This window comes from Biomphalaria glabrata, chromosome 12 (genome assembly GCF_947242115.1).
Source record: "Biomphalaria glabrata chromosome 12, xgBioGlab47.1, whole genome shotgun sequence".
Lineage (NCBI taxonomy): Eukaryota > Metazoa > Mollusca > Gastropoda > Planorbidae > Biomphalaria > Biomphalaria glabrata.
Window position 1 is genome coordinate 18,860,948 of NC_074722.1, and position 14,556 is coordinate 18,875,503.

Genomic DNA, 14,556 nt, shown 5'->3' on the forward strand with positions numbered 1-14,556 from the left:
CTAGACAGAAACCCCGCTGGTTTGTCTAGTGCATACATGTTACCGTCCAGGTCGAGAATTTTAGGTTTCCCAGACCTGTCGAGACGGAGATCAGCAAATCTGGGGCAGTCAAACAGAATATGAGACAAGGTTTCCTCTTCTTTCCACAGAGGGGGTCTCCGTGAGTCGAAGTCAGGCCATAGCAGTGCGAAATATGAGTCAACAGGACAGCTGTCCTGCACTATGCTATAATAGCTTGCATAGGCCTGGACAGGCCTCCGCCTCGGGGAAGCGCGGCCAGGGTGCCTCATGTGCTCCCAGACTATGCGGGCTTTTTTTTTTTATTGTTGCCAGAGCATGTTGCAGACTCACAGCCTGTTCGGAAGGTGGTGTTAGCCCTCCCTGGTGTTGGTAACTGGAGTAAGTTCATCCTCTTGCTCTCGGGCTATTCTGAAAAGGGCTAATGTCAGACTGTCACACTCGTCTGGTGCAGAGCTCTGCTGGCCAGGTTTGCGGGAAACGCTGAGCTTTGACTGACATGATTCTTGCTCGTCTGGTGTAGAGACTGGTCAATAGTCAACAGCTTATGCTGAAACTGATAAGCCGCCGCCCTGAAGACTAGTGAAGGGTCAAGCCATTAAAATCTGCAAGCTTTAAACTGGTGGTTACAAATAAAAGGTCTCCTGCCTCACTCCACTTTCGTGGATTCAACCTTGTTTGTACGAGTGAGTGGCTAAATGAACTGGCTGAATGAACCGTCTTTGATGGTTTTATATGTCCATTGTTAATGTCTGGACTTCACTGCTCACTTTAAGAACAACCCAAATCAGCGCATGGTTAGTATTGAACAAGACAAGCTGAAAGTTTCTTCATATTTAGTCTTACATTCCAATTGTATCCTTAGAACAGAATGAACTAGTTTCTTCAACTTGATCTGGATCTACCTTTATGTTTAGACTAGTCAACATTTAAGATTCAATGAAAAATATTTTGCAGTGTACATAAAAAGCTTTGTTGCTTTAGTCATCTAAACCAGAATGTCTGCATGGTCGTGTGGCATGCGCTCTAGACTGTCGTCTCAATGGTCCCGGGTTTGAACCCGGCCCGCCGACATCTCCCGCCGTCTTGGGAACGTCCGAATCAAACCCAGTAGGGACCTGCTCCTTCTAGCTGGAACTCTAATGACCTACTTTAAATGGGTTTCTCATCATAGCGCTTGTACATTTGGATTTTGTCAAGTCAGCGGAATGTACAATTAGTTTGATGGATAGCCAGTCTAGTCACTTGAACACATCAGTTCCACACATTGATTGATTTATCCACATTTACTTGGGCATTCCACAGTGCTGTATCAGGAGAATAGAAACTGTCTTGAATAATAGTAGAATCTATGTGTTTAGTCAGAATGATAGAAATAGAGTTATGTAATAGTCTCATGTAATGGCTTTGTGTAATATCCTCAGTATGATATCATCCTGTAATAGCCTCTTGAAAATAACTTCATGGTGTGGCTCTAGAGTAATTTAATTACCCAATGTCATAGCATCATTTGCTAGCCTTCATAGGCCACCAGCCTTTCCTAGTTCACTAGCCTTGGTAGCCACCAGCCTTTCCTAGTCCACTAGCCTTGGTAGGCCATTAAGTCACTAAATATTTGGCCACTTTTGATCCTCTGCTGTAATCTAGAAGAACGTCCTATTGGATCAGTAGTGGGAGAGGAAGGCATTTATTTGTAATGGAAGAGGAAGACATTTATTTGTAGTGGAAGAGATAGACATTTATTTGTAGTGGGAGAGATAGACATTTATTTGTAGTGGAAGAGATAGACATTTATTTGTAGTGGAAGAGATAGACATTTATTTGTAGTGGAAGAGATAGACATTTATTTGTAGTGGGAGAGATAGACATTTATTTGTAGTGGAAGAGAGACATTTATTTGTAGTGGGAGAGATAGACATTTATTTGTAGTGGGAGAGATAGACATTTATTTGTAGTGGAAGAGATAGACATTTATTTGTAGTGGAAGAGATAGACATTTATTTGTAGTGGAAGAGATAGACATTTATTTGTAGTGGAAGAGATAGACATTTATTTGTAGTGGGAGAGGAACACATTTATTTGTAGTGGGAGAGGAACACATTTATTTGTAGTGTGAGAGGAACACATTTATTTGTAGTGGGAGAGGAACACATTTATTTGTAGTGTGAGAGGAACACATTTATTTGTAGTGTGAGAGGAACACATTTATTTGTAGTGGGAGAGGAACACATTTATTTGTAGTGTGAGAGGAACACATTTATTTGTAGTGGGAGAGGAACACATTTATTTGTAGTGGGAGAGGAACACATTTACTTGTAGTGGGAGAGGAACACATTTACTTGTAGTTGGAGAGGAACACATTTATTTCTAGTGGGAACTTATCACACCAGTATAAACACCTTTATTTACTGAAACTCAACCAGGCACTTTAATAATAAGAAATGGTCCTATTCACTGTTCTTGGTTCTAAATGAAGGATCAGCCTAGAGGTTTTTACAAACTGTTTGTTTTTTGTGTCAGCGCTACACCAGGATATCAGTCTTTCTGTCCATAGCTAGTGAGTTCTTCTCCCTGACAACTCTTAGCCATCACTGACTAGAATGTTCATGAGACAAGTCCATGTAGGCTCTTCACCTGGTAGACTTGTTGGCTTGGTCAAGCTGCCTGATGAAGAGCTGTCCATGGGTTGGCTACACACAACTGAGATAGAATCTTCTACCTTCAATTTGATCTTTCAGATGACCTCATTGGAACCCTATCCCCTAATCCATTATATCTACTTCTCATCGGGACCTATGACCACTACATTGTTTGCTCTTCTAGACATTTCACTGACCACTAGGCACTGTGTGCTCTTCTTGACTTAACTTGACACTAATCTTTGTGCTTTTCACCAGCTCCAGTCTGATAGTGTTCTGTTCAGGTCTCATAGAATACATCTCTTTTGTATTAGGCTACCATGCTGCTCATCTCTATTCCTGTTCTACACAAAAGATGGAGACAATGACATCTGGGGTAGCAGCTCCTCCTTCGGTCAGCTATCCTATTCCCATGTTGGGAGCTGCCAAATGAAGGGCTGTTGCCAAATGTCAGAATCTTCCAGATGAAAGGTAGCTGCTTACATTCCACTAGCTAGAACCTGAGTGTACCTGAGCTACTTGTTACAGTTAGAATACTTTGTGAGTGACACTGACGGTTTGGGGTCCCATTCTGAATCAAAGAATAAATCACTTGTGTGAATGAATCCCTTGTGTTTACACACTCACTCAATTAGCAAGTTAGTTACTTTCAGCATTCTATCACTACAAAATAATACAAATCATGATTTAAAGAGTGAATAGATTGACTCAATCTACTAGAGGCTGTACTAGAGGCTGTACTAGAGGCTGTACTAGAGGCTGTACTAGAGCTGTACTAGAGGCTGTACTAGAGCTATACTAGAGCTATACTAGAGGCTGTACTAGAGCTATACTAGAGGCTGTACTAGAGCTATACTAGAGCTGTACTAGAGGCTATACTAGAGCTGTACTAGAGGCTGTACTAGAGCTGTACTAGAGGCTGTACTAGAGCTGTACTAGAGGCTGTACTAGAGCTATACTAGATCTGTACTAGAGGCTATACTAGAGCTGTACTAGAGGCTGTACTAGAGCTGTACTAGAGCTGTACTAGAGCTGTACTAGAGCTATACTAGAGCTTTTCTAGAGCTGTACTAGAGGCTATACTAGAGCTGTACTAGAGCTGTAGAAACTCCTTGTGCTCTTAGTTCAACATGTACCTTCACACCTTGATCTCCTTGATTTCACTGAGTCTACTGGCTACATGCTCCCAGCTCTCTTCATTGTTGAACATTTGGAGACTTGCTCACTTTCACAGAAAGTCCCAAATAAAAAATATTTAGTTGTTTGGTGATTTCTATTTGTCCCTGAAGTTTTGAAAGCCATCCAGAAGATTTCATAAATGGTTCTATTGTACATGATGTCCAAAGAATTCAGTACTTGACTTCTTGTCAGTGGACTTCTAGGCAACTTTGTTTCAGTTCATTGAATAGGGAAACTAGGACTTCAATTACAAACTGATGGACAGTGAGACGATAGAATCACTATTTGAACAAATCTTTTTAAAAAAATGTAGGACCCTCCCCCCACTCACAGTCTTGTACAAATGAACATTCTAACTACACACATAGAAGTAATGAAAGCACAGAGGTCAGTAGACTACAAAGTGATATCTAGCTTACCCAGAGAGAAACATACAAAAAAACAGTAATGATTAAAACTTCTGAATACTTTTTGAATTAAAAAAATCAATAACAATACCACTGAGGTATAATAAATTCAATAGAAAGAAAATTGCTAACACAGCAGCATGTCCTATGAAGTATGTCCTATGTGTGGATCTTCATTAGTTCTTTCAGCAGTTTAAAAATAAAAGCTTTATTAGTTGATTTGTTCAATGCAACAGAAAATTGTTTTTAGGCAAAATCAGAATTCAACATAAGTGTAGTGATTTTTTATCAACATAGGCATTTAAATAATTTTACATAATCACTTTAAATCTATTGGAAGTAGGTATTGCCATTGCCATGTCTATATTCCACCTACACAAAAAAATATTTTGTTACAATCTTTGTGTTTAATTTTGTTGTTTTTAGAAAGAAAGAAATTTTGCTTATTTTGTTTTCACTGCAAAGAAAAATGATTCTCTGCTAGCTGGTTAGTCTTTGTTTGCTAGTTTAGAATTTATAACTATTTATAACATGCTTCAGGTGTATCAGATTACCTGAGTACAGAGATCTCCACTTCCAAGCAGAAGAAATTTAGTTTGGTGACTTTTATTGACACCCCAGGCCTTGTGGATGGAGACATGAAGTATCCCTTTGATGTGAACAAGGCAATCACTTGGCTAGGTAATAGTCTCTTGAATTAGAGGCAGTTAGTCCAACATTCTATTAGTCTTGAAGTATTGGTCCTTTGATCATGTAGTTCAGCAATAGCATTCTAATCCCTGTTAGTCTTACAGTATTTGTACTTTATGCATTCTCTTAGCAATTGTCTTACAGTATTTGTACTTTAAATATGTAGTCCAGCATTCTGTAGCCATTTAGTCTTAAAGTATTTGTATTTTAATTATGGAGTTTAGCATTCTGTAGGCATTTAGTCTTAAAGTATTTGTACTTGAATCATGGAGTCTAGCATTCTGTAGGCATTTAGTCTTAAAGGATTTGTACTTGAATCATGGAGTCTAGCATTCTGTAGGCATTTAGTCTTAAAGTATTTGTACTTGAATCATGGAGTCTAGCATTCTGTAGACATTTAGTCTTAAAGGATTTGTATTTTAATCATGGAGTCTAGCATTCTGTAGGCATTTAGTCTTAAAGGATTTGTACTTGAAAAGTGGAGTCTAGCATTCTGTAGGCATTTAGTCTTAAAGTATTTGTATTTTAATCATGGAGTCTAGCATTCTGTAGGCATTTAGTCTTAAAGTATTTGTACTTGAATCATGTAGTTCACATTTCTAACACAATTATCCTTATGAAGCCTTTGCACTAAATGTTTCCCAGTATTCTTTACACTATTGTTCAATTGGTATTTGTATTTTGATCAATAATTCTTTCTGAATTTACTTAATTTTCTGATGTACTGTAATCATTCCTTTGTGGTTTCTTAACCAGGTGACACAGCAGACCTGATCTTTGTTTTCTTTGATCCAATTGGTCAAGCTCTATGCAAGAGAACACTGCAGCTAGTAGAGCAGTTAAATGAGAAACATGCTGAGAGGATTAAATTTTATCTCAGTAAAGCTGATGAAGCTGGACATGAGAGTGATCGACAGGTTGGTTTAGACTCCAGTAGCACTCTGCTGCAATAGTTCCATTAGGAGTAATCACATTTTCATAGTAATAATAAGCCTTGAATTTGAGTCTGTAGATTAAGGAGGAGTGTAGTGTTTCATTTGGCTCAGCCAAGCTGTGATCTACATATTTTGTTACATCCCCACAGACATAACCCTTGTCTTCTGATGGTTGGTTTTGGTTCTCTTTCCACTGTCCACGTAAACATTATTAAAAAAATAGTTAACTTTTTTTTATCTTCAATGTTTCATTGGACTTGATTTGTTTTACAAGACACTGGGGATATTAGAAGACAATATATTAATATTACTGGCCTGAAGGCATAGATTTAAAACTGTAACTCCTGTAAGAAGAGATTTTGTGTGATAGAGAAGGCAACTTCAGCCCTTCACTTGTGTGTGTATGCAGACAATGAACAAATCTCACTGTATGCAGATTAGCTCCTAGTCTAATTAAACTTCCAGATTCTTAACCTTGTCACTGGTGTGCTTTTTAATGAGCATCGCTTCAATGATTGTTGTCTTGAGATTTTGGTTTAACTTGAGAGAACTGTTTTGATCTAGCTCAAGTTTTATCTTCCATTGTTGTATAAATGGTGAAACATATTGATACCTAAGCTGATCACTGTGGTACAAAGAACTGTAGCTCTCTTGGTCCTGATATGTTTGTAGCTACAAGGACTGTTAAAGTTTAAAAACTTGAATAAAATGGAATGGTTAAGTTTCAAACTGTTGACAAGTAAAATAGTGCCTAAGTGGATATTTCTTTGGTGGCATTCAATTTTCAATTAAGAGCAAAAGAGATAATTCCAGTTCTGCTCTTTGCAGCTGATACATTTTGGGATCAGCAGTGTCCCAGTATCCCCCAGAGTGTAGTACTATGTGCTACAAGCTGTCTAAGGGTCACCAGCTCCTGATTTGTTTTACCAGGGATGACTCTCAAAGCTTTGTTTTTCATGTTTTGTTTAGCCGGAGGAAATGAGCTTTGGACGTTTCTCCTATATGGGTAGACTGCCAAGGTTAATTATCCCTTCCTGACTGACCCCTTCTCATGTCAGTTCTGCCTGACCCAATATCTGAGCCATACATGAAGACCTGGAGTTTGAATATTTGAGACACATGCCATTGAAAACATTTTATAGGTAATAAAATTGAGCCATTACCACTTTTGGCAATTATAGCCATATGGAACCACTGTCTGAATATTTCTTGACAAGTGGTTTAGCAGCATTCATAATTCTAAGTTGGAAAAAAAAAGGTACTTTTTGAGACTTAGTGGTCTTCTGAGCAGAAGATATAATCCTCATTCTTTCTGTGATTCCTTTTAAAAAGGATGGCCATTCAGCAACGTCAAGAACTAACTAGCTTTACTTTACCTATTGTATGTCTCAATAAACTTGAGCCATTGGTTTAAAAGTCATTTGGCCACCATGCCAGCTCATTTTGACTATTCTCTTTAGACATTTTTTATGCTGATTTGTTAGTAAATAATGGCAATTATAATCAGTAAAGAAACTGACCCCCAAAAAATGTGACAGCATTGAGATATGTATTGTTTTGTTTTCTAATCAAAGACTACTAAAGTACTTAGTTTCTGAAGGAAGGGTTTCATGGTTGTAACCAGGTTAGGTTCAATTAACAATTATTATTTACAATTTGAAGAAAAAAATTTGATATGTGCTGTTTAGAATTCAATCTTTCACATTTACTGGGTAACATAAAATTGCTGTTGGCACATATACCTTTCTCAACCCATTGGAAACTTAAAATCACCAACAATTTAAAATGTTTGGAGACTTTTTAAAGCTTCATGCTATTAAGTCCATGAAATAGTTTCTTCAATTTTTGATAAATATATATTTATTAATGTATGAATATTCTCAGTACATTAATAATGTAGGATTAACGTCTTGTATTCAGTGCAGCAGTTTGGTCATCAGATCATTGATTCACTGTTTGATTTAATGTCAACAATAAATGACACTCTTATCAATTTTATTATAAATGAAAATGATTCTCACAATGTGCAGTAGTATAAATATTTGGCTCATGTTGAGAAGGTCCTCAATCCTTTTAGTTTCTTGGGTTTTTTTGTGTGAATATGTCTGACCTTTTTTTTTTTTACTGTCCCCAGCGTGTGATGATGCAAATTGTACAAGAGCTGTGTAAAAGACCAGGCTTGAACCGTACAGGATTTGATATGCCAACCATTTATGTCCCTTCATTAAACCTCAAGGTAGCGAGTTCTGTTCAACCTAGACTGTTTGTTCTCTTGTTTATAACAGATAGAGCTTACTCAACTTTGAATTGTACAACCATTAATACCTCGAATACCTCATTCTCGAAGTTTATTGTTTTTTTGAATGGGCCACATTACATTTTATCTGAAATCTATTCTTAAAGTAGTTCATAAATAAATTGGTCAATTAAAAAAAACAACAACTTTAGAACAACCAATTTAAAGTAGAATTTCAAAATTGCCAGATTGATATAGATCCAACAGATGTTTGAGAAACAGGTGGCTCAAATTATTATTAACAATTTGAAGAAGAAAGTTTGAGGTATTGATTAGAATTCAATATATAGAAGGCATTATCTGCTGCTGGGATTAATACTTTACTAAAATGTGACATTCCGGTCTTTGACTTTTTTTTTTTTTTTTTTTACCTTCTGTTTATAGTTTTAGTTTAGGCTTACTAAATCTATGAAAGTCTATTGCAAATGTTGCTTTAGAGTGAGTAGGTATCACAATATGAAATAGTATTGCTGTAAGAGCAGAAGACAAACTATTATTATCTTTCTGATAGGAAATAAGTCTTTATAAAGTCTGTCTTTTTAACCTGAATTTTACAATTAGTTAAATACAGTTGAGTTACAATTAAGTACTCTTTGAAATAGAAGGCAATACAAAAGCAGACATATTGATAAAAAATAGGAGAATTACTCAATACAAATAGAGAATAGAAATAAGGAGTAATAGACCAGCTCTCACCCAAAGTTCAAGAAAAAAAAAACTACCAGTTTCAAGCTGAATGACCTATATAATATCAGAATCAGACACAACATGAGACAACACATTTTCCAGAAGCTAAAAATAGGGGCTAGTCAGATTAGCTCTTGGTCATCAACATAGAATGCCAACCATGTCCTTTTAGGTTTAATATTTGACATGCTTTTTTATGATCACATTGTTATAATTAGTAGGTTACTGACACTAGACTCTATTATTATACTATGTGTGTATTTTCAGGGTAGTAGGTGTGCCAATCAAATAGAAGAAGTGTGTAAAGAGATAGAGAAAACCATCAACCAGACAATCCAGAATACATTGAACTCACTGGAGAGAGACTGTGACCAGATTTATCAGTTAGTGGAAGACAAGTTGAGAGAAGACAGGTACATAGAGGCAATATTTGGTATATGGGTCAGTGTAAATGTGTGTGTGGTTAGATGAAATCCTGTATATGTTGGAGACTTTGGTGGTTTGTTTACTGTAAACATAGATTTTATAGACACATTCATGTTTAAATAACACCACATGGGAATTCCTTGCTTTCAATGTATGCTCTGTGTATTTCATGTTCTTGAGCATCTGTCTTGCATATCACTGTGACAAGAGCATTATTTGAGAGTGTGAAATATCTTCTCCATCAGGCTAGAAACATACAAGAGAATATCTGTTGAAATCCATGAGGCTCTTTTGAATGCTTTTAAAAATGAGAGAAAGCTATTGCTATCCCAGTCATAAAAATAATGATTTTCATTTTCAATTGAACATCCATAAAAATGAGTTTTAGAAATGAAATAACAGACAACAGTTTGGTTATTGTTGTTCTTCAAAGTCTTATTCTGTATGTATAAAGCTCTATTCTTTGATGAACTCTTCTGTATATTTCAGTCTTCGTAGCTCACGTAACATGAGAGCTAGGTTTCAGGGATTCTGCTATGGCCTTGTAGGAATGATTCTACCAGTATTGTTGCTTGTCACTTTTCTCATCAGTTCTGCTCACTCTACACTGAATTCATTGCTGGGGAGTAACTTGATGCTGACATTAGACATTTATCTGGTAAGCCTTTCATCTAAGAATTGATTTCTATGCAGGCTATTAGTTTTATAATGTTCCCTAGAACATCATTGAGGGAAAAAAAATAACTTCTAGTTGATTTACTGGAGATGAAATTAAATTGTTAGGATTTTCAAATAAAATGCCGCTCCTTAAATTTTATAAATAACAATATATCATACACTATATAACAACATATCATTTCTTTGTGTTTAGCTAGTGAATGACTTTGATGCCTGTGTAATATTTTCCTCATTTGTTCTTCTCAGGGCTCTCTAAGTTCCTTGTGGAGAAGTGTACCTAAAGACTACACATCTTATGTTATTTTTTTCATTCTTGGAATGGCTCTTGTCATGTTGCTGGTGGCCAAATATTCATCAAGGTATTCAACTCAACACTAATTAATGACATTTGCTTACACACATATGGCTATCTAATTTGTGATGGCATCATAAAAGTAAATTGTCATGAACCATTACATTCAGTACCTTCAATGCTTCATGAGGAAAGCTCCACACTTCAGTTCACTGTCATCTATCCAATTGAAACTGCACCCAAATGTAAGCCACATCCTTCTTCTTGGGAGTGAAGATCTAAAAAGAAATGACAATGTGAGTCTAAGCTTCCATTCCAAATGTAAAGTGAAGTGTTGGACTGACACAAGGCAGCAGGAATGGAACATGATATTGCCAGCCAGTTCTTTTGGCATCCACTTGATATCTTTCCTCACACTACATACAATGCCTATTGTCACAAGACAACCATCATAAACAAAGAATTAGAAAGTGTAAATAGTGGCCCCACATAATTATAAAGGCAAGAGATTTTCCTAGTGGAAAATAGCTACCCATTGTCCACTAAACTTTGTATCTCTTAAAGATTGTTTAAACATTATAAGTTGTGAAAAAAAAAAAAAGAAATAAAAGCAAACATTAGCAGATTCATTGGTTTTGTGTCATGGCCTCAATGTAAGCACCTCTGAATTTTACACCCTTCAAAACTGAAAAAAAAAAAAGGATGCTACTTAGATTTTATAACAATCTGGATGTGATCATTAGACATTTGTCTGACTGGTGGAAGTGTATGTGTTATCTATTCTTCAGACATTCCTTTCTTGGACAGGATGATCTCGTTGAAAGATGAATGAACATTAAAAATACATTGGCATTTATTTTTAGACATATATTGTAAAATTACTATTCTATTTATCTCAGTGTGTGCTATTTCTTTATAATCTATCTCAGTGTGTAACTAAACTGCTCCCATTCTTTCAGAACTGTTCCAACATTGAGCAGGAAACAGAAAAAGAAACTCAATGAGATCAGTGACTATGTGCTCAGCACTGTGAAAAACAAAAAGGTGATTCTTCAGTTCCTAATTTTAAATTTTAGTCATAAAGGTTCAAGAGCTTTTTTATTTTATTCCTAAAGGTTTACAGTTTTTATGTTCAACAGCTTTTTAGTTTCTTCTTTGCTTTTTACATCTAGACAAAGTTTCAGAGTTTAATTCAGAAATTAATATTACTTCCTAACCCAAATCTGCAGGGATGGTAGTGAGCAGCTGGGACCACTGTGATGACAGTCCACAGCAACACTCCATCCTGGCACTGTTCCATGTAGAACCAGTTTTGATTTTGAAAAGTTGTGAATTTGTCCATACAATCTTTTTTTTTTAACAATGCTGATCAAATTATCAAAGGAAAAATTATATTTTTTAATCCTTCACAGAATTTTATTTCCTTAAATCTTTAATGTATAAACTGTTTAGACTGACAATTTGACCCCAAGGTCTGAAGTAGTCCTCTGCTCTTTGGTCTTACACCTGTTTGTCCTTTTTTTTCAGGGACGAAAAAGGTGGGGGATGTTACGATATTAAAGGTTTTAAAAAAAAGGTTGAGTTGGAGCTATGTAGGAAAAAAAAATCAGTTCTGCCTTTGTATTGTAAAATGTTATTTCTAATGGCTCACCAGCTAAGACGTTTGACATACACACACACACATCCCTCAGTTTGTAATTTTAAGCTTTCTTTTTCCCTTCCCAGCAAACCTTGTATCAAGAGTATCTGAGACAGAGTGTAGCTGAACAAGATCTTTAGCCAGCTACAGGAGAACTAGTTGGAGGCCTACATCTGTTGGTTGGGTCAGGAGGAACAGAGTTTTGTGGTTTGTTTGGGCTGGAATTGTTACAATATTTTTTATTTTGTTATTTTTATAGAATGTATTTTTCTTTATATATTTTTTTCCTAGAACTCATTTGACTGTTATCAATTTCTCTTAAGTATATTATTAGAAATATATTGACAAAATAACTTTCTGTTACTTCAACTATTGCTTAACAGTTGCAATAATCTTCCTACCAAAAAGTATGCAATTTGTTTGCCAAAATGAAATGTGTATTTAAGTGTAATGTGTAGATCTATCTTTTATTATGCCAAAATGAAATGTGTATTTAAGTGTAATGTGTAGATCTATCTTTTATTATGCCAAAATGAAATGTGTATTTAAGTGTAATGTGTAGATCTATTTTTTTTTTTTTAGAATTTAAAACAAGTGAGTTGTATGTTTGTGTGAACACAAAATGTGTGGAAGTTGATAAGATTTCTAGGTCAGTGACAGTAGATTTCTAGTCAGTGACATATACTAGCTTAGTCTAAATCTTTCCATTCATTCTATGACTATATTAGTCTTCATATGTTTACCAAGATAAATTTGTTGATTTCTTGAGCTCAAATACAATGTTTCTGTGTATTGGATACCATTTCATTAGTATACATAAACATTGAACTGTCTTGTGACACAGAACAAATTGTTGATATTTTTATCTCCTAAGAATATTGTTGAATAAAATAAACATGTTTCAAAGAATGATAAATAATGATTCAATAAAGTCTAAAACATTAACATCACCTTGATTTAGTTTCATTTATTTTGCATATCATATGTGTACAACTTCAAACATTTTCAAGCTCTATACAAAACTTCACATTTGAAAAACTTCCTAACACCTGATGACATCTTTTGTATTCTAAGTTTACATTATCAACAATAAAATACTGGGAACAGTTCCCACAACTTTCAATATTGGACACAAAAGTGTTCGGCACAGTGTCTATTGAGTCAAGGAAACTTTGGACTGTGTAAGGACTTTAAGTACTTTTAATTTAAGTTATCTCCCTCCATGTAATTGTTTCTACAATTGTGTCCATACCCACACTAAATAGTTCGAGTCAATTAACTAGGGGCTCAAAGCCTAATGATAAGCTCTCTACTTTGTTGACTGTATTCAAAAACATAAATGGTTACAATTTGTATTAATTTACTGATATTTTTGGTGATCAAATGCAAAAATTAATTGCAACCAACGAATTTTTTCAGTGATTTCATTCTGAACAAGAAATATATAAATAGAATGAACACAAACATCTCTTTGTCTGCCCCTGGCTATGGTCATTACAATAGACTTCAAGCATTGCTTCAACAAAGCTGCTAAATGTTCACTGGGCAAAAGACTTAAACTTTGTGTTGAGTCTGTCTGCTGTGTTGAACAAGTAGCAGATTGTGTGTGTTTGTGTGCTCCCAGCAAATCAAACTGAGTGCCTGTAGAATGAAGAGAGCCGGACTCTGTAAGATGCTGTCAAAGACATACTTAATGTGTTCTGTTCCCAAAGGAATAAAACGCCCCGAAGGTAGCAGCTAGCAAGAGACCGTGGAGAGTGGCGTGTTTATGTCGAGGCCCTATGTTCCATGAGGAACTTAAAGGAATGATGATGATGAAGGTAGCAGCAAAACTAGAAACTAGTACTATTGGGTGACCGCAAGTTCTACACAAATCCTTGAGTCATACAATATCTAAGATCTATAATGGACTAAGTAATTAAAACTGACTTAGCAAGCGTCAAAACTGAGGCTAAAAAAGAGGCTCTATTTTATGTTGATTCAGTAGAACGGTCATTTTCAAAGTTGTGATTGATAAAAAAGCTGTAAGTTCTTTGACACACAGTCCAAAGAGAAATAGAGGCACTTGTTCTTCACTGCTACCTGGCATGTCAAGAAACAGTCCAAAGAGAAATAAAAGCACTTGTTCTTCACTGCTACCTGGCATGTCAAGAAACAGTCCAAAGAGAAATAAAAGCACTTGTTCTTCACTGCTACCTGGCATGTCAAGAAACAGTCCAAAGAGAAATAAAAGCACTTGTTCTTCACTGCTACCTGGCATGTCAAGAAACAGTCCAAAGAGAAATAAAAGCACTTGTTCTTCACTGCTACCTGGCATGTCATGAAACATTCAAAAGAAAAATAAAAGCACTTGTTCTTCACTGCTACCTGGCATGTCAAGAAACATTCAAAAGAAAAATAAAAGCACTTGTTCTTCACTGCTACCTGGCATGTCAAGAAACATTCAAAAGAGAAATAGAGGCACTTGTTCTTCACTGCTACCTGGCATGTCAAGAAACATTCAAAAGAGAAATAGAGGCACTTGTTCTTCACTGCTACCTGGCATGTCAAGAAACATTCAAAAGAGAAATAAAAGCACTTGTTCTTCACTGCTACCTGGCATGTCATGAAACATTCAAAAGAGAAATAGAAGCACTTGTTCTTCACTGCTACCTGGCATGTCAAGAAACA

At 35.8% G+C, this 14,556-nt stretch overlaps 1 protein-coding gene across 4 annotated transcripts in view; it reads left to right on the forward strand.

Annotated features, from left to right (window-relative positions):
- LOC106058288 (uncharacterized) overlaps positions 1 to 12,836 on the forward strand; it is a 129,220-nt gene extending 116,384 nt beyond the window's left edge. For all 4 annotated transcript variants that reach the window (XM_056006353.1, XM_056006352.1, XM_056006354.1 and 1 more), the window contains 8 exons: positions 4,784 to 4,924; positions 5,690 to 5,850; positions 8,003 to 8,104; positions 9,119 to 9,264; positions 9,767 to 9,935; positions 10,202 to 10,314; positions 11,207 to 11,291; positions 11,973 to 12,836. In XM_056006353.1, the coding sequence (XP_055862328.1) occupies positions 4,784 to 4,924; positions 5,690 to 5,850; positions 8,003 to 8,104; positions 9,119 to 9,264; positions 9,767 to 9,935; positions 10,202 to 10,314; positions 11,207 to 11,291; positions 11,973 to 12,026 (971 nt within the window). In that variant the 3' untranslated portion in view covers positions 12,027 to 12,836. The remainder of the gene's footprint in view (positions 1 to 4,783; positions 4,925 to 5,689; positions 5,851 to 8,002; positions 8,105 to 9,118; positions 9,265 to 9,766; positions 9,936 to 10,201; positions 10,315 to 11,206; positions 11,292 to 11,972) is intronic.
- Positions 12,837 to 14,556: the final 1,720 nt, after the last annotated feature.